Source organism: Filicampus tigris, chromosome 14, assembly GCF_054856515.1.
Source record: "Filicampus tigris isolate MCC_2025a chromosome 14, RoL_Ftig_1.0, whole genome shotgun sequence".
In the NCBI taxonomy this organism is placed as follows: Eukaryota; Metazoa; Chordata; class Actinopteri; order Syngnathiformes; family Syngnathidae; genus Filicampus; species Filicampus tigris.
In genome coordinates, this window is record NC_141230.1 from 3973564 (window position 1) to 3994186 (window position 20623).

The 20623-nt window shown below is 38.8% G+C and overlaps 1 protein-coding gene across 1 annotated transcript in view; it reads left to right on the top strand.

Annotated features, from left to right (window-relative positions):
• Nucleotides 1-20623, top strand: part of clybl (citrate lyase beta like) — a 90224-nt gene that overhangs the window by 28698 nt on the left and 40903 nt on the right. The window contains exon 2 of the mRNA XM_086052588.1: nt 19605-19803. Within this exon, the coding sequence (XP_085908714.1) occupies nt 19605-19803 (199 nt within the window). The remainder of the gene's footprint in view (nt 1-19604; nt 19804-20623) is intronic.

The window sequence follows — 20623 nt, forward strand, 5'->3', positions numbered from 1 at the left end:
TTAATTCACAGCTAAATGATGCTCTGTGCGGCCTGAAAAGTGAAAGGAGAAATCAAACATTTGGTTTCAAGTGCCACAGCCTAAAGGCAGGCGGTGTTCATTAATGCAGTGGTCATTTCAATGAAGGCAAGAGCCCCCGAGTTCATTGAGGGGAATATCAATGGGCATAAGAATTGGCCTTAAATGAAGCAGATGTAAAATATTCACTGCTTAAAAATCATGTTATTGGGCAGGAAGAATAAATCAGCATAATAAGATGAAACTGTAAACAGGAGAGCTCTCACAGGAGTCTCACTCATCAGGCCGACAGCACAGAAAGTTTGTGCACCGTTATACAGTACAGTGCTGATCAAATCTAGAGACCACCACCCAGTGTCAGGTTTATGCCACAGCTGGCATAATTTAGACATAAACGGTGATTACCAAATAACTATTTTTCCGTTATAGTTATAACACCAGAATGTAGAAGTTCTTTAACCAAATATACTTAATGTTAAAATATATGGTTGTCATCTGTTAATTTTCAAATGTAGTGTTTTACAAAACAAAAAATAAAATAGGAAAGCACTCAAGTTACTTGCATTCCTGAACAGAAAAATAAGAGTTTTGGTTTAATCTTAAGCTTTATAATTGGTTATGGTGTATCAGAGAAGCCTAGTGAGCTGGCTTTAATTTGTCTATAATAAGGTGAAGTCAGTTAGAAATTTGTCACTCCCATTCAAAGTGTCAAAATGTCAAGAGCTAATTGAAATTTAAAGCGTCCCCATTAAATTGTGTCATGACTCTAGTTGGTCTCTTCTCGGCCGCGGTCTACCATGCTGCAATATTCCTTCCCGGCCCGTTATGTTCTGATGGGTATCCCTCTCATTTCTCACTTTCAGTCAAGACTTTCTACGGCAAAGACGGAATCAACTCTGGTGGGATATATACTGTCGTTCAGTTTGATATCAATGTTTGATATCATAAGTTTTCTGTTTTTAGCTAAGATACTAATGATTGAACTCTTGCACCAAATGATGCAAAAAAGCTTATTTACCCACTGCACAGTCTAAAGTGTAAATCCAAATTTTATTTTTGGGAACAAAACATTCTTCAGAATTGAAAAACAAATTCCATGAAAATTAGAAGTAATTTATGTAATCTCTTTGAGGGCAAGATGAAAAGTTACAGTAAAATCTAGTGTTCCAACTAATTAATGCAACCAGATATGTCATTCCTTTTGGTCTCAGGAAGGCAGTAGAGTGGGAAGCTCTGCAGCACAGTACAGGAGTCCTTCCAATTAATCCAAATGTATTTGTGATTTCAATTTTGGCTTCAACCGATCATAAAAACATTATAATCTACGAAAAACAATGGCACGCTTTGTTTGCAAGTTCCCGATCTTGTTAAAGTACCCTGAATACATTGTGTTGCTTATGCAGCAATTGTGTGATGAGTATGTGAGTATGCCCTCCCTGAGTGTGCTTTAAACTGTTTACTGACACCCCAGTTGAAGTTTACTATAAAACTAATCACAAAACAAAAATAATTACACAGTTTTTTTTTTTTTTTAAATTAAACATGCTTTGTTTTAAAAACATCACCAGTGCCAATGCTAAAGTCAATTAATTTAAAATCCCATTGACATGCTAATAGGAAATTAGCGTCGAATTCCAGTAGGATGTTCCCTCAAATAACAAATATTCACACATAAATGCTGTAGGAACACATGCAGACTGGTAATATAACAATGCTCAAAGGCAAATATCCTTCAGAATCGATGAAAAATTAGTTGTATTAATAGAGCTCAATTGCAACGTTCTTCTTCTACTCATCTACTCACCTACTCATCTCATTGTGTTAACTGCATGCATGCACAGCACCACACTGCCCTTAAGAGGCCAACACACGCAGAGCAGGAACAGACAGTATTTATTTCGTGTTTATTATTTTGTATCACTATAGTGTTAGTCTTATTTTACTTTTCTACTTATTTATTTTCGGGATGTTTTTTCAAGTTATATTTTTTCAACGATTCACAGAACTCTTATTGTCATATTAACACATGATAGGGCACGAAATGTGATACCCTAGGTTGTCTCAAGAAATGTGTCTCAAGACTTGAATATAAAAATAGACCAACAAAATAAGATGAAATAAATATGATAAATAGATCCGGGATATTCTTACTCACGGTTTGAATGTGTGCAAAGATGCAATACAGCAAAGGTTTGGATGCAGCAGAATGAAAATGCAAGAGACTTGAATTCCACATGATAATCAAAAGGTCATTTTGTACTTGACAAGAAATAGAGCGTTCAAGATTAAAGTGTTAAAATGTGCAGGGATAAATGGGCATGAGGCTATTATAGTTTTGAGTCGTAGCATTTTTGCTATTAGAATCAATACAAACTTTTGAAATCAATGAATATTTTTTTAATTAAAAGTAAAGTGATATCAATGAAAAAATAGTTATGATGATTACTTTTTCTAATATTGTCCAGCCCTAGTTCGTCCCTTTACGAGACTACGTTCAAAGTTTCACTCTTCCACTGCCCCCACCACTGTTCAAGCTTTTATGGGACAATAAAACAATGACAGTCTCAGATGGACTACAACACCCCCCCCCCCACACACACACACACAAAAGGCTAAAAAAGGCTACATTTCCAGATATTTTCGTGTCAATGCCATTTTCCTTAGATCATTTTTAAAAACATTGTAGTGTTCCAATCCAAACAGTCAAGAGTATGTCCACGTCAAATGTGGCCCGTGTCAATCAGCAGACATTTCCAGCATTACTATGCTAACACCCATAATACACCCGTGGTCAGGAAATCTATTAGTGACTTCAAATGGAATCTTCTTGATGATTTCCTGAACCTCACGCCTACTTTATACTATCTAGGTACCCCACCCCCACCCTCGGGCTCTGGGTTTTTGCGTCAGCAGTGCCTTCCCTTTGTGAACACTGCTATTGCCAACTTCAGTATTTTTGGGGTTTTACTATGTTGCTAATACTTCCACTTTTTAAAAACAATCCTTAATCACAGACCAATATTTTGTTACTCAAGTCAGATTTATCTGTGCTAGGATTTCAGTTCGGGCCTTTAAGTATGTAAGAGTATCTTTTTTTTTTTTTTTTACACATTGAGAATCACCTAAAAAAGATCCTGATCAAATATGTGTGACGTCTTTACCTCTTTTACACAGGGATCAAAAGTAGTGCATCAGTACCACAGCAGAAGATCCAGCATTTAGCTGCCTGTGTCTTTTTTACAGATCCCATGATATTCCTGTTACTGTATGCACTGTCACCCAGTTTCAACGCATCCTCAACCACACATAAAATATTTATTTTGTGTGAAATGTCCCTACACACAGGTGGTGTCCTGGCTCGGTTGGCTCTTTATTTATATAGAACGGCAACACGAAAATAGCCTTTTCTTATAGGCAGTGTTTAAGGGGATTTTTATTCATCAACATTTTAGTTTGTTGCATTCCTCTTCTTTCTTTCTTTAAAATGATTTTGTTTTGATAAACAGGCTGATTTTATTTGGACCACTTTGCAAGACTAGCCTAGCAGAATAAATTGGTCCCTGCATTGATACGTCATGTTCTGTGAACACAGAATCTGGCATGATAGGAGAGTGACCATAGTGGTTATCAGGCACAATTTCTTGGATGGCGTGCTACATTGACTAAAGATATGTCTTTATTAGAGAAACATGTTAATTCCACAGTTGAAGATTTTGGTTAGCGTAGTCATAGTTGACTGGGATATGTTTATTTTCAGTTTGATCCTGAGATGTATTGGTGTCAAGTTGAAAATGAGATCATGTGTTTCCATGGTCCACCCAGTAAAGGAAGGAAGAGGGGCACTTGATTCATGCCCACTCCTGCCCAATCCACACCCTTAATAGAGAGATGGGCCATGGTAGGATCCTGCTTGCTGACACTTTCCACATTTGTGTTTTGTGTTTCTAAAGGTTTTAAATACTAACATGGGAACAGACATGAACAGTTTCTCCCTGTATTATTTTGTTGTGAAGAAAACCCAGTGCACGTGTCATGTGTTTTGCCTTTTTGTGAACAAAACATTGTCATTTTTACACTATACAGTAAAAAGTTGTGAATGTTAATTATTTAAAACTTGTTTAGTAGTAAAAGTTTCATCTTGGCAACAATTTGACAGGTTAATTTCCATTGTAAGGTTAAAACTTGAGTTTGACTTCAAGACCACAGGGAGCTTGAATATTTTTCGGGTGATATGGAGTTATGGGGGAGATTTATTTTTGCAGTGTGTCCCAACAAAAAGAGCTGAAGTTGAGGGATATTTTGGGCTGAATTTGATTGTCTAAATTTGATCTCATAAATATTTTTTTTCTAAAAATGAAATATTTCCATTTTCTCTTAACATACAAATATTTGAAAAACGGGCACCAACCTCTTCTATTTCCTAAAGATACAACAAACACATAGTGACACAAACACATTTTTTAATTTGTCACGTTTTCAAACAGAACAGTTCAATTGAAATTTGAGTTTTTCTTTTACCATTGAGGGTTGGCCTTTTCAAGCTCAATTTCATACATGGAGTTATTACCTGATATTGTTTTCTTTTCTATTCTTGTTTATTTTTTGTTTTACTCTTCAAATATTCATTTGCACATGTTGAATTCAGTCACTTGGTAGGATATGTGAACAATTTAAAAGGAAGCAGCCTTGGCTATCGCTGCTTGAGTCTGTGGCTTTGTTGTGGTGAAAACAGGTACACAGGTTCCCCCCCATGTGGTGCCTGTAGACATGCACAACAGGAGCGCCACACAGAGCTTGGACAAACCTGACAAATCCTGCTTCCAATTTGTGTTACTTTTGTTGAGGGGAAATATGTTTTTGATTTATTCATTGTGGTGGGTTTTGGCCTGTGTACCCTTAATATATGAGGATTCCAGTGTAGGAAATGTGGCATTACAGCAAAGGTCCTGTAATCATTAATGTAGGCATGTGACAGAAGGTAGCTAAGGGTTAATTCTAACAGCATAGCACAAAAATGTAGAGGCTTTCAGCTTAGATTCTTTTTAGGCGGGGTGCCAGGAGGGGCTGTGAGGGGGCTTTTGGCCTATATAATACTTTCATGGTTTTGGCAGTCAGATTTTCAAGAAACTTCCTGGTGTGTCAGGATCAATCAGACCTAAGCCAGTCTTAATTAAAGGCTCGGGGCCGGGCAGAAGTCGAGGGCAAGCGGCATCCCCGTTGGTCAAAAGAATGAAGTGTCTGTCATTACAGCACTATAGGGAGCATCAACTTTTATGACTTAAATTCCTTTCAAAAATTCTTCCTGGGCAGTAGTGACATACTAAAATTGACCATATCTTAGGGGGATGACATGCATTTTAGAATTAATTAAAAACATACAAATACCTCTTCTTTTTTTTCTTTTTTTTTTTTTTTAAATCCCCTAATTTGGATTACAGATGTCATTTTCACATGTGACCACTTGGGGGCACAGGCAACTTAGGGAGAGAGTGCAGAAATGATCTGGGGGGTGTCAGTATTCAGTGTTTGTGTGATGTTGGTCCATTTAATTAAACAGACCATGATCCAAAAAACCTCAGTCATGACACATCATGGGCCACAAGAGATGAAATAAGAGAAAAAAATTAGACAGATGTCCCTCTTTTTCCCGATCCTGATTTTCTCTAGTTATAGTTCCAAATCTGAACATGAGATGCGCCTTTATTAAGTTTCAGTCTCCCAAGTGGACCTTTATGCACATCCATCTGCCTGACTTTTTCTGAGGTCCGAGTCTGGGATATGAGGGCATGTTTTGGTTGGAAGAGGAGGTTATGCAGTCTGCAGGACATATCAGATCATAGGCCAAATATCCTGACGATCTGATCTACCATCTGACCTACTGTCTCAGCTGTGGCCACAACCAAGGCTCATCACTGCAGCCCAGGCTGGCCAGGCTTCTGTTCTGACATTGTTTATTTCACCACCTCAAATGTTCTTTTTCATTTTCTCTTCTGGTATACCAACCTTTGTGCTAGAATCAACCAGGCCTCCCGCACACCTTTTCTGGTTTTCTATAAACTACCAGTACTGCTGATAAGCCAAATTCAGAATCAGTTCTGCAGATTTTGATTTTTTTTTTTTTTTTTTAAGTTGTCTTAATTTGGTCTCTGCAGGGCATCTGCAGATTCTTGTCAAGTATTTAAATTTGATGTTTCAAATTGAAGGTCTTAATTATCCATAAAATGACACTTAATCCTTAAATCTGACACGCAATGAATGATCTTTAACTCATTCAATGCCAAGGACATATTTATATGTCTTGACATATACATAGGTCTTTGGAATGAATGAGTTAATAATTCAATATTTATTTAACGGAGAGAGACAGACGAGTTAATAAATCAATATTTATTTAACTCATTCACAATTGAAGTTAATAAATCAATATCTATTTAACTCATTCACAAGTGAAGTTAATAAATGAATATTTATTTAACTCATTCACTGCCGAGGAGATATTTATTTGTCTTTTCACAGTCCAGCCATTCAATCCCAGGAACTTATTTACATATTTTTCAATATCTTTCAAACGTTAGGATAAAAGAGGGTCTGAAAATGTCTGGCACTGAATGAGTTAATGTGACAGACAATAAAATGTATTGTTATTATTTCTTTGGGAAACGTTGTATAGAATGTAAGAATGTAGTTATTTTTTTACATGAGAACATCTAGGTAAAATATGTATATATTTCTTTTTTTGTTTTGTTTTGTTTTTATGAATTTGTCTGCTCTTTCAAAATACAGAGAACAAGGTAGTCAAAATAATGCCCAGTGAATCTTGCACAATCAGACATTTTAATAAAATTTGACTTGGAAGTCTTGCGAGTTACAGCTCAGGAGAGATTTTGTGTTGTGCTATTGCAGCTGTTTGTTTTTTCCCATTTCCCTTAGATACCACCTGGTTGATCTCAGATACTGTATAAGGTGGTTGGTGTAAGGTGTAAGGGTATTTGTTTACATGAGAATGACCATGAAAAAAAACAGGACTTTGAAAATAAAGCTGATATTGCTAGCAAGAACCATTTAAGATTGCAGCATTTGTACTTTATTTCGCCCCCTGGTATGTTTTTATGCCACATTAGTCACACCATGACTTACATCCACTCATGTCCAGATACATATTTTTAATGTATTGAATCACCAGGCTTACTATGACACAAGACAACACCCCTCATTCTTTTCGCTTGTCTCGCTTTCTAAGTATCTTAGTCTTAAGGCCCTGATACCACTTAGTCTCCCCGTTTGGCTGAGAGGTCTCTTCAAAGTAAGCGCTGATCAGTCTGGCCCGTCTGTCTCTCTCCGTCATTACAGATTATGGTAGTGACATAAGTTGTGGAGAAAGGCCTCCTGCCTGTCATCAGCCTCCTTTCTATCTGTACTCTGTAATCCTGACGCTGGAAACGAACCCACGGTCCAGTGTCAGCATCACGTGTGCAGCATGTGCGGTCCATGCCACCCCCCCCCCCCTTTTTCCGGTTTAGCACCTTTGAAACGTCTTGTTGATGGGGGTGATTAACAGTGCACTGACCGCAGTGATGCACCAAAGCCCTTCTTCTTGACTGTCATGCTTACTAGAGCAGTGATCTCACTGGTACTCGAGGGAGAACCTTCTTTGAGGGTACACTGAACTTTCTTTTATTTGAAAAGATCATCTTATCGAAAAATGTAGTATTAAGTGACGGTTGATGATCGGTTACAAAGATTCCCTGGAAGTGATGCTTTATGCTCAGCTCAGCATATTTTCCCAACAAGAACATTCCAAGACAATGGTTTCTGTAATGATCTGCTTGTGTTTCGGCTGTCGATGTGGCACTGTTAATACAGCAAAGTGCACTGTCTGATCTGCAGAAACAAGGCCAAAGCTATCTTTTCCGACCCATCCTCTTTACCTGGAGTGTCAGCTTTTGGTTTCTACTTCCAGGTACAGATTGCCCCCTAATAGAGCAATAGGTTCAAAAAGTGCTTCAAGCCTTACTACCTTTGGTTTAGGTTTTGTTTCAGAACCAATTGCCATCCAGGGACAAATGAAGATATGAAGTTGAAAGTGAAAGTTACCTTTATTCAATTGTTGGCCATTCATTTGGCCACTTTTCCCCGGTTTTATTGGCTGCTCAACTCCTGAAGACTCAATCTCCATTACCCAACTTCCCCCCGCCATCATTGTCCTTAAATTGTGCCTGAAACAATTGTCTGATTATAAATAAATTACTTTTGCATGCTCATCCTTATTACAAATATGAACCCCGATTCCATTGAAGTTGCGACGTTGTGTAAAGCGTAAATAAAAACTGAATGCAAAGATTTGCGAATCTTTTTCAATCCATCTGAATACAGTACAAAGAAAAAAAAATGTATTTTTTAAAATCGATTTACTGTTGTTGTTGTTGCCTATCAACTTGATGCCTGCAACACATTCCAAAAAAGCTGGGATGGGGCATATTTACCACTGTGTTACATCACTTCTCCTTTTAACAATACTAAATAAGCATTTAGGAAATGAGGGCACTAATTGTTGAAGCTTTGTTAACCTGTTCACCTGTGGAATGTTCCAAACATTTGTTTTTGGGCTTTCCTCAATAGCTTGCCAGTTTGTTGTTGCCCCTGTCTTCATCTTTTTTGTAACGTGTTGCAGGCATCAAATTCAAAATTAGAGAGTATTTGCAAAAAAACGATAATGTTCGTCAGTTTCAACATTAAAGCTCCTGTTTTTGTTGTGTATTCAATTGGATATAGGTTGAAAATCATTAGGAAATCATTGTATTCTCTATTTATTTATGTTTTACCCGTATGTATGTACGTACGTACGTACGTACACGTCATCCCAACTTCATTGGAATTAGGGTTTGTAAGTGGTCTGATTCACGGCATCACTTCCAGCCTTGAAGTGAGCTGTGCCACTTCTGTTTGTCCTGCTTGAGATTTAAGGCAGTGCAGGGATCAAGGGGGGTCAAGTAGTCTTCTTGAGCAAACAGGGATACAGTGTTTGGGGCAACAAGTGTTCCACGAGAACCAGGCTGTCCTTCCTGCCGACAGTCAACCCCGCCTTTGCGCAACCACAGCGAACCCCCTCACCCCTCCAGCCCAGGGGCTGTGAACCTGCAAAGGCAGCATAATGAAGCCATATAAGCCTGTTATTTGCTGCTTTACGGCTCGTTTTATGAAGGTGAGTGGACAAGCATCTCCAAGAATGGTTCCTGTCACTTTACAGACAGCATTACCAAGAGAAAAGGAGAGTTTGGGAGGGAGGACAGAGCTCGCTCCAGAATGGGCCAGGGCCTTTATGTCAGTTCTGCCATGGCTTTGATGGGTAGCAGCCTGGCTGCAGGCTATCACTGCTACATTTTATTTTACGTCTTCCCCTTTTGTTTGGGGGTTGGGGGTCCAGGGGTATGACCTATGTACTTATTCCCACCCCGCTTCACTAATCAATTACCACATTGATCCATTAATCAGACAGGGAGGTAGCCAGTGAAAGGCCCCATGGGTAGGTCTGAAAAACTGTGGGACCGGCCTTGGGCTATCGTGGAGGAGTTTCTTCACTTGTGGTTGCACTGTTTAGCAATTGGCTTAGCTCTAACTACAATGCATTACTGCCTGACCAAAATGTTTATGACCGTGTCTAAGGCATTACTTTTCTTCCTAAATATAGGGAAATGGTCATTATAAAATATATGTGAAGAAAAAATTCTGCCGTGCGCAAGAACGATCTAATAAAATTGTTAGTATCTTTTTCATTTTTCAAAGATTTTACTTCAAAATACCCCCCTTTCATAAATACCTGCAAAAACAATTTCAAACATTGTACTATACATATCAGGTCAAATAAGTTGTTCGTATTACCCTTTTCCAAAAGCGTATTTTGGACTGCAGTCAGTTTTTGATCACAGAAACAATAACAAGATTGTTTTCAAAGTTTTGCATGTTGAGACACCGTATTCAAAAGATTGCATTTTTAGTCTCCAAAATGGAGTTACGGTTTTAACAACTGAAATTGATCACAGTCCTGCATAGAGAGCAGATTTGTTGTCGATGGGAAATAATTTCCACGGACCAGCGTTTCTGGAGTTGTCTAGAAACTATAACATGACTGTTTTCAAAACATTACTATTTTTAAGTCTCTGAAATGCTGCTATCATACGAAAAAAAATTTTTTTGTATTCCCACCTGAAATGTATCTTTGATTGGCAGCCCATGAAGCAATCAATTTTTGCGCCAAAAGTGACAGTATGCTGAATTAGGCAGAGATGTGATCGTTTTCAAAGATTTTTAAAACATTTGATTCAAAAGTTTGCATTTTCAGTCTCTACGCGTTCTGTTATCATAAAACAACTGAAGTGTGTTTTTTTTTTTTTACTTATTTATTCACACGTTAATGGCTTTTGGAATATCGAGCCCATGGGAAAATAAAGTCCAAATGTTCTTTTTCTAAAAGCCAACAGTCAATCACAAAACATACTGTCATGTTCAGTGAGAGCAAACATGTTTTTGTTTGTCTGACAGTTACCATGGCGTTCCGGCAGTAGCATAATTATTTGTGGGGCACAAACACAAACGGATCTGACGGTCAGCAGATTAAAAAAAAGGGGAAGCTGCGGGAGCGGAAGTCACCACACTCTGATTTGGTTTTGGTGTATCCTTACTAAAGCCATCCCCCTGGTTGCCTCTGCCATCGCCAAGTGATTTGACAAAACCGGGGAATATTTTGGAAACGAAGCTAAAGGGAGAAAAAGCTGTTCTGGTTTTTCTAGCCCACCCCCCTTTCAGTCTGACCAGGGTCCAGCCGCCACTCCGCCGGCGCTTGTGGGTTTAGTGAATTGAAAAGACACTTCTTGTGTGGATTTTTCAATTCTTCAACGTGTCATCGGCCAGGAGTGCTATTGTCCCGTCGCCCTTTCTTTAGACTCCTTCTGCTGAGACAAGTCGTGTCATCCCCTCATGATCAGCACTTTTGTTGCCTTTGTTTTTGCTGCTACCTCAGAAGTCCATCTTGTCCTTTATATGGCTGCCTTTCATGCATAAGGGAACAGTTGTGGCCTGTTGTGGGGCTGTTCCACTGCATTTCCACCAGTGGGGTTTCCTTTCAATGCCTTCAAAGTAGTACAATGGGCCTCAGAAGGCCTGAATGGCCAATGCAGAGGGCACAATTCTACAGAGGCCGCTCATTTTGTTTTGCCAGAGTCAATAAAAATGCTAAGTTAAAAGCTAACCCCCTTATGTCCTCCTCAAATGGAACGACTTATTTGACCTCTTTTAAGCCTCCCTCCCAATTGATTTTTAATGATAAATTCATTTAAACTGTCAACAAAAGTGTTTTACTCTGCACTTTGCCAATGAATGTGTTTTATGTGCTGTCCAATGAAAAGCATCTGTGAACAAATTTGGGGTGTTTTAATGCAGAAAATATAAATTGGGAATTGTCATTTTTCACATAAATTGAAAAAAAAATGTTCTTGTATGTCTTTTCATGAAATGAGAGACAAATGTTCTATCAACTTGACGAAAACAGTCCAATGTGAATGGCCCATGATTTGTGGCCCCTTAGAAATCCCTTTTCATAGAGTTTTGGTGCAAAAATGTCCAGAGTAATGACTCATTTATAAATTTTGGTTTTAATTCTTCCAAATTGTTATCATGAAATTGAACAATCAAAATGTTTTTCTTTTCCTTTTTGTAGGCTTTCCTTTCATTTCATATCTCCAAATTTGATGAGTTTCATTTTGCGTAAAAACAAGAGAAACATTTTTTATCAGCTTAATAGATGCAATCCTCAACATTTTGCTATAGATGCGTTTTGTTAGTTAGCAACCACAAATTTACACAATGGATGGCTTTTCATGAAATAGTGATATGCTTTCCATAGGCCAGATTGCTACTCTTATTTGTTATGGTGCTCATGTCCTTTCCATTCAAACATTTGCCTTTCTGGAGACCTCGATAAAGATGTCTCCAACCTTCAAAGGAGGAGCGGGATTAAACTCGTTTTTTACGGGAGGGATGACAAAAGTCCACAATCGTTCCCCTGGCATTGCGGTGGAGACCTTGCATAAAAAGCATTGTGCGCCGATTTGTGAGCTTTGAAGAAAGCCGGGGGTCTTTGAGAAGGATTACAGGTAGAACAGGCATTGGCTGCCCAAGATAACTGCCATGACTTCATCCTCATTGTGTAGATTAAGGCATAAAACCCAAACTAATGAGTCCCAAAAGCGGGAGGAGGACATGGTGGGAGTGGGGGTGGGCCGGTGAGGAGTTGGGCATTGTTCATGATGAAGGACTCTCAGTATTTTCAGATCAACATTATTGCTGCAATGCTGATTATAATTTTTGGGAAGGAATCTAATGATAGTCCCCCCCAATTTTTTTACCCCTTGCATAATTTTAGTTTGAGACTGCTGACAACGGTTGACCCAATACAAAATCTTTGGTCATGTCCGTCCTAAGCGTACCTTTACACAACAACAAGAACCTTGCAATTACCGGAAATCTGTTTTGCATGCATTTTTGGGTCCAAACCATCTCAGTCATCTCAGACCTGCAAAATTGACCAAAAAAAAACACAACTTTGTAATGTGCATGCCAGGCGAGTAGTTTATATGCCTTCTGAATACTCTTCTTTGGCATACCAATAATTTGACATGTTTAAGTAATGCAACTCCTCAGGATGTTGTAGAGGAGTAGTTAACATGCACTTGACTTCTGGGAAATGTGATGAGCACAAATACCGCATGAGCGTTTTGGTTGTGACATAGGTGCGTATGCCCGCACTGAGCACTTTACTTGCATGCTTATTTCTTTGCAAACTACCATTTCATACTTCAGATGGAAATAACGGTGTCATTTTCAAAACCTTTGCAACCACCACTTTGTAACATGTTTTGAAGTGTTAGCATCAGCCCCCAATACACCACCATCACTTAAAGAAGTGTAGAATAAAAATCTGTCAGTTTTCACTCGTGCGGCACGCCCCTTTTTGCGTCAATTCTTCAGTGGCCTACCAATTAATAAATTTACAGCAGTAGAAAAATGTTTGGATTGGCATTTGATTACATTCTCTTAAATTGACAAAGGGCAACATTAACAATTAATTAACCCATTATTATTGTCGAAATATTTTTAATTTGAGAATATTTTTATGAGCTCCTGTTTCCAGAAAAATGCAGGCTATATGACTTGGATGAAACTCAACAACCATATTATATTATATATCATATATATTGTATATAAAACACTTTGATAGCTTATTTCAGACAGTTTTTCCCCACCACCCATGGGCATTTTTCTACATCTGAATGTCACAATTACACTTTGGACACATGATTTCCTCTCCCCGAAATTGAGTCTACAGCCCTTAGAACCAGCCACATTAGAATGTAGTTTGCATATGCATCACCCAATGATTATTGTTGGGGGAGAAACTCAAATGTTTAATTTTGTACATTTACCACACAGCATCTACCTGCACCTCCATGCAGGAGGTCGTTGTGTGAATCTACATATTGAGCGCGTGGCTGTTGTCATTCTCTGTTTTGGAGTGCGGCCTCTTGTTATCTGCCATCATTCATCTGCTACAATGAATATTACCACCTGAATTAAGCCATTATGCTGTCAGTTGGACGCCAGTAGAGTTACAGGAAATGCTTAACATTACATTGTGATAATGAAACATCTGCTACAGGCCAATTAATTCAACACTTCAACATAAGGGTGACACATAAAAAGGAAAAGCAACATAAAATTGTAAGTTGTTGTAGCGTATTCAACACACCATGGGATATGAATTCTCTTTTAATATCATTATTCTGGTTGTGTTGCTGCTGTTTTGCTTTGTTCCCCTGAACCACTTAACAAGAAGGATGAACACAATGTTTCCCAAAAATATACACTAATTTCACCCTTGTAACTAAAAATGAGCTCACATTTCCTGTCCTTGCCTTGTTTTCAGTACCATTTGGCCTGTGTCTGCTGCCATGGCCACCACTGCCATTCTTGCTAATGAGAACCAGCGCCATATAAACCCACAAACACACACTTACTTCTGATCTCTGACCAGTAAACGCAGCTGCTGTAGCCATGTCCCACCACTTTACAGATGCTTGTATACCCACAGAGCCCTGTGTTATCATAACCTTTCATGTAAAAACCGGAAAAATGACGGGAAGGGAAAAACATTGTTAATGTAATCCCATATGGTATGTTGGCGACTGTTTTTAATACGCAAGTCAGAACATGTCGTCAGCAAGATGCAGGCTATTGTAACTAAACGTAATCCAGATTCTGTTAAATATTTTGAAATATGGCAATGCTTATGTATTGCGGGTTGCTAGAAAAAAAAACATACGGGATTGTGTCCATAATCCATATACAGTTGAATCCATGAATACAAATTGTTCCTTTATTCACAATACAGACAATGTATAACTTACATTTTTATGTTCCTAACATCCCTTTCTTACAAGTGTAAAAATATGTCAACCACTGTTATCAAAACCTAAAAGAACACTGACTTAATTTCTGTCATACTGTGAAAGTAATTATCATGGCTGAGCAGACATTTCTTTTTTTTAATGTTAGAAAATAAAAAAAGGTTGCCAATAAATGTAAAAAAAAAAAAAAAAAAGTGGAATCCATTAAAGCCAATAGTCCATTAAATGCAAGCTTTTTTGTTTTTGTGATCTAAAAACACTCAGTAGTATTAATATTGTTTTGTATTTTTTCACAACATAAAAACACCCAGTGCAGTACAAAATGATTAGAAGTAAATATAAAAAAGCTTATATAAACTGGATAAGTTTACCAAAACATACCTTGCTGGCGTTTTGGCGTGATGCTGGTCACTCTCATGAAACGCGAGGTTATCGTGCTTCCTTTTGTCACCTCTGTTACGATTTGATGCCATAGAGAAGAAGAGCTTGATGAAAAAACAATTGTATAGTGTACCAAAATCAGTATAGCATGTTTGAGGGACGTGTACAGGGCGATGGCTACAAGACGAGAGCGCACGCCAGTAAATGGCGGATGTAGATATGAATCGGTATATACCTCTCTTGAGCTGCGTGCATACGGAAACGATAAGCTCGTGTCCATGCTTTCCATTGCCTTTGATGGGAATGTCGCCCCTGCAAAAATGACCGCCATGTAGGCAAGTCTGTTAGAAGGATCTAGTGACAGTCTGTGCTGTTTTTCTGTGACAGCAGCGGCAAAACCTTGATCGCTCCACAGCGCCAGTAAGCAACAGCGACAAATTCTGCAACTAACTGCCTTAGACAACTATTGTACAAAGGGGCCTTTTGACTTGACTGGACACTATTTTCCATCCATTAAATCTGAAATCTGTTAAATCAGGGTTTGTTAAGTTAAGGTTCCACTGAACGTTTTTTTTTTCTTGTCATGTTCTCTTTTTTTATTTATTTTTTTTATCAGCCACCAAAACACAGATGGAAAGGTCTAATGCATGATATCTAGGGCTGGGTGATTTTATGGTCATGATTAGTGATCATGAGAAATTTCAGGACAATTATGAGCTCAGCTGTGACTACTTACTTGATCAACATGACAAAAATGTGCGTGACAACAGCCGTCAGAGTAGACCTTTACATGCTCTACTTCTGTTTCTAAAGTGAAAGTAAAAAGAAAGTAAACATAATGACCGCAAGTGGCACTATACCTGTTGCTGAGGGCAGTGAAATACATGTCACGGATGACCTGGAGTTCTCCTCTGGTGACAAGGCTATTGTTACAAAGCAACATTACTCAGCGTTGGTTGTGTGGCGGTGTTTTCCAAAGCAACGTGGAGCAAATTAAGCTAATCTGCAAAATATGTCTGCATTTTGTTCATTTCGGATGTAGCATACCTGTAAAAACACTCATTCAATACTATAAACTAGTTCACTGTGTTCTTATATTTACCTACATTTGTTGTACTGTTGGTTTAAAATTGTTGTCATATTTTTATCTGTTAAGCTCTGTTAATTCATATGTTCATAAAATGTTGACCTACTCCCCAGTTTTCTTTAGTTTTCAATACAAATGCTTTAAAAATGGCAGTTCCAAAACTTTCTAAAACCATAAAAAAAAAAAATGGTAATACAGACCCGACGAAGTGAAAAAATAAATTGCAGGGTTTTTTTGCCATATCATCCAGCCCTAGTGACACACATGATTTGAATGTAGATGCCCAATGAACCTCTCGGGACAGTCAACATTAGAATTTCGTCTGTATATTAAAGGGACACTTGGATGAGCTTAAGATTGGCACTTATATAATAGGTAAAAATGACATCAATACTAAAATGCTCCCCTCAAAAGACTCTGTAGTGATTTAAGGTCTTTTTTGTGATTAGATTTACGACAAATTGCCCCGCCCCTTTTTGGGGCTGGGCTTGTTATTTTTTCTATCTCAAAGGTCTTCGTCACGGGAGGGAGCCAAGGGTGGTAATATTGCTCGCTTTGTCAGTTCTGTTTTCTAAAACGGCGACCGATCGCCACCAAAATGCAAATGCACATTACTACTCTTGTCCACTTCAACCTGTGAAAGTATAAACGTGTTCTGCACAATAGTTTGGATTTATTGACATATAACGGGCAAGAGCAGGAATGCGCACACGAACCCCGACTGGTTTATATTTCGGACATTTAGCAACGCTAAACTCTTGTCAACTCTTGGGAGACAGACGGCGACTGGCAGTGGGCAAACAATCAGGCAAGCATGGACCTTTATTTCACCACCCCTCCTTCCCTCCCCGGCTAACAGTAATGGCACGGCTAATAGCACCACCTCGTTTCAGGCTGTTAAAACAAAAGGCGTTAGCACAACAACATTAGCTCCTTACTGTCCGAGCAGCGTGTGGAGGTGATCATGAGCCTGCGTCTTCATGTCGCGGGGTTGCCTCCCAAGCAGTCGCGAGTGTTGTCCGACACTGCTTGCAGCTGCGAGAGTGAAGCGCCGTCAGAGTGAGGTAAGACTTTATAGAACACCGGGGGTGTCTTGAACGTGCGCATCCGACTCCACAGCTGAGTGTGGCCGCATTGGATTGCACCATTTCGGCGTGTTATAGGTCGAAAAATTGGGGCCATTCCTCATCCAAACAAATATACACGTCTCCTCATTCCCATTTCAGTCTCTGTAAATATCCTGACTGGTGTTAAATGCCTCGCTCGTCCTAACTGTGATCAGCGAAAAAGCAGTGCTTTTTTTTTTTTTAAGCAAAGAAGCAATGTGCGCTCGTCCCAGCATAAATCTATGTAGCTCTGCTCACTTCCACATTTCCTCATTCTCATATAAATCAGCCAATTAGAGGTTCATCCTTTTGATATGTTGAAGTGGTCATTAATAAGGATGTCCACATAAATTTTGGTGCCAATTGATCACCGTTTTTGGACATTATAAGCAATGAAAGTACAATGATTTCCAATGGAGAGTTTGTAATTGGTTCCTCCAGTGACTCCGACCGAACAAGGATAGATCGGTAGGGGGCGCGGCCATTCTTCTCATTAACAATACAATGGAAAGTAATTAGGGGTGTGACACATATTTGGTTTCTGAGGGGGGAAACAAAGTTTTGGGAATTGAAGTGTTTAACAAGAGGCGTTATTCATGGAGTGACTTATTTCTTAATTTCTCCCAAATGTATTGATAAAATAGAAAATGACAACTCTTTTCATTTTCCTGATCAAAAAATATATAAAATGAACTTGTTAGTGAAAACATGGCCATCCCCTTAAAGTTGATCTACTATTACTATTTACCCTTCCACCCTTTGACACATTTTCTGTTTTGCTTGATTGGATGTTATCCATAGTCCAAATCCGTATGTCATGTATGCAAGAATCAGCCTAATTTAGTGAAGCTTCTATTACAAATCACAAGAAGATTAGAGCCAGCACTGACTGGAGGGCATGTGGAAGCGTTGACAGGATTAAGTGGCTGTTGAAGTGATTTTATCTCCTTTTTATAAAGCAAAAGACAAGTGAAGAGAATAATTCTGCTCTTTTTGTAAAACCAGAAAAGAAAAGCCCTTCATCCTCCTTTTGTAGCCCTCTCACAAAAGGACACTGCCACAATTCACCAACAATATGATCTGTGTTAGCGAGATTTAGCGGTGAGAGATAAGGTTTCTCACTGTAATTAGATGCATCTCTTGCTTAACATTTAACCCCAGGGTGGCCATAAAAGTCAAATAGAGCATTTTTAAGGTAGAGAAGACACACATTTAAAACTCAGCAGTTTTCCTTTTGCATATGACAGTTTATTTAAGACTGGCTACGATCTGGTGGTCAACACATCCGAAAGTACTGAAACGACTGTAACAGAGGCCGAGCCAGAACGTGGCTAATGGGTGGGCCTGAATATTTCTCTCACTGAGCACAATCCTCCTATTCCGACACCGTACATTCATCGTATATTTAAATAAAATGATCAACTGAATAATATGAAGTTCAGATCTTCTTTAGACAACCGCAGTTATGCCATTCTTAATAGTCAATAAAATAAAAAACACACATTCAAAAATAATAACCTCTTTGCTGCATGATTCATAGTCCACAAACGCAATATTAATCAGAATATATGTTTTGTGGGGCTGCATATAACATTATCAAGGCTGGGCATTTTACAAAAATTTGCTGGTCCGTTTATCGCCTTCTGTCTGCAGTGTGGATACCCTTCCGCTGTCTGTCTATCCGCCTTTTTGTCAAGCCAGACCACATAGTCTATAGGTTGGTCCGACTATCATTTTAAACGGGCTTCCATTTACCGGGTCATTCGAAGAGTTCCACTGTACCTAAATGTGGGAAAATGTTGAATTGACAATGTCTTTGAAAAGTATTGACACATTTCTGGACTGACTATTGTTGTTCATCATCCTCTGTGTATATTTGACATGATGAACCTGAAGAATTACAAAGATCATGACCGCTTTATCCCGATCATTTTTCCACGATCCCATTTTGTTTCTGCGGCATTGATTTGTATTTCAATTAACTGTTAAACTGGGCTGTGTTTCACAGACCAAAGGTATTTGTACAAACTACTTGGGGGTGGGCTTTGTTGAAGGGGGGCTGGGGGATCATAAATGTCTATTCTCATAGCATTTAATTTCTGCTGCTTTTATCAACCCCGACCTCGCCGAAGGTCTGTGCTCCACTGCATAGCTGTACTACAACCACAGCAACCACCCCCGCCAACTTCGCCAGACACTGAGCAGTATGGCGACATCCGCATATGAGTGGCTGGGTGTTTGGGTGAATTTGTCTTCAACAAAAGAAAACTAACGCCCAGGTCATTGCATCTATCCCCATCCACTTCAATGAACAGCTGAAGGGCAAACGGGACCAAAAAAAAAAGTGAAACATTTACAGACGTTCACTGTGGTCACCATGTTTACCATTGAATCTGTTTATATTATGAAGATGAATGCAACAGCAACCTTTTAATTATTCAATGTCCTCAACCCTGCATTCATACTGTATAAGGTCTTCTAATTTATGCCACAACTATGTGAATTAATGTGTATTTGTGTGCTTATTTTCTGCATATCTATTGATGTTAATAGGGAAGGTGTCTGGCTCAGGGATGGTTCAAAGGGATGGCGTCACCACCATAACACTGCAGGTGCTTCGCTGCCCTATGTACCCCGCAGAGCCGTGCTCTACTGCCCCGGCAATGATGAGCGAAAGTTGAGGAAACTGGCCACACTGGACGTTGACTGTGCCGTCCTGGACTGCGAGGATGGCGTTGCCCTCACCAAAAAGGTAGTGATCCTAAATCACTTTATTTCATAGTTAGTAAGATTACACAAAAAAGTATTTAGCCTATTTCTTCAGTGTTGGCGACCTGTTACTCTAGCCTGTTTTGTTTAAAGATCCCACGCAATTGCCGCATCAAAGGTCTAACAGGAGTTCTGCCTGTGTTTTACACAAAAATCAGTTAAGCTGTAATATTATGACACTAGATCCCGCATAATGACATCAGTACCAGCATCTTGTGTGCTGTATTATAAATTTGCTTTCAATTAAACAGGGTGGGAGAAGTGAATGTTACTTAATAAGCGTTACATGCTGGTCCCAACACAGCGTAAATATCCTAACACAAAATCATCGTCCCGCCCCGGTTACTGTTCTGATTCTACCACTACAGGTGGTTGACTTTGTCTCTGTGTTTCGTTGAGCAGAACAGAAAGAGGGTGGCCGACTTTTATAGTCAGTGCAAAATGGACTACCGTACTTGGACTCAGATTGAGATAATATTTTAGATCTCGTTCGTGTTTAAAAGAGATTTTTTTTTTTTTTTAACTGAATGTTTTCGGGAGAGAGATGTTTACAAACCCACTTTCAATTAAGTTGGGACGTTGTGTTAAACATAAATAAAAACAGAATACAAAGATTTGCAAATCATGTTCAACCTGTATTAAATCGAATACACTACAAAAACAAGTTATTTAATGTTGAAACTGATAAATGTTATTGTTTTTAGCAAATAATCATTAACTTTGAATTTTATGGCAGAAGCATGTTCCATTCGCAAGCAAAGATGGAGTGAGGTTCACGTCATTGTGAACAACGATGTGAGAAA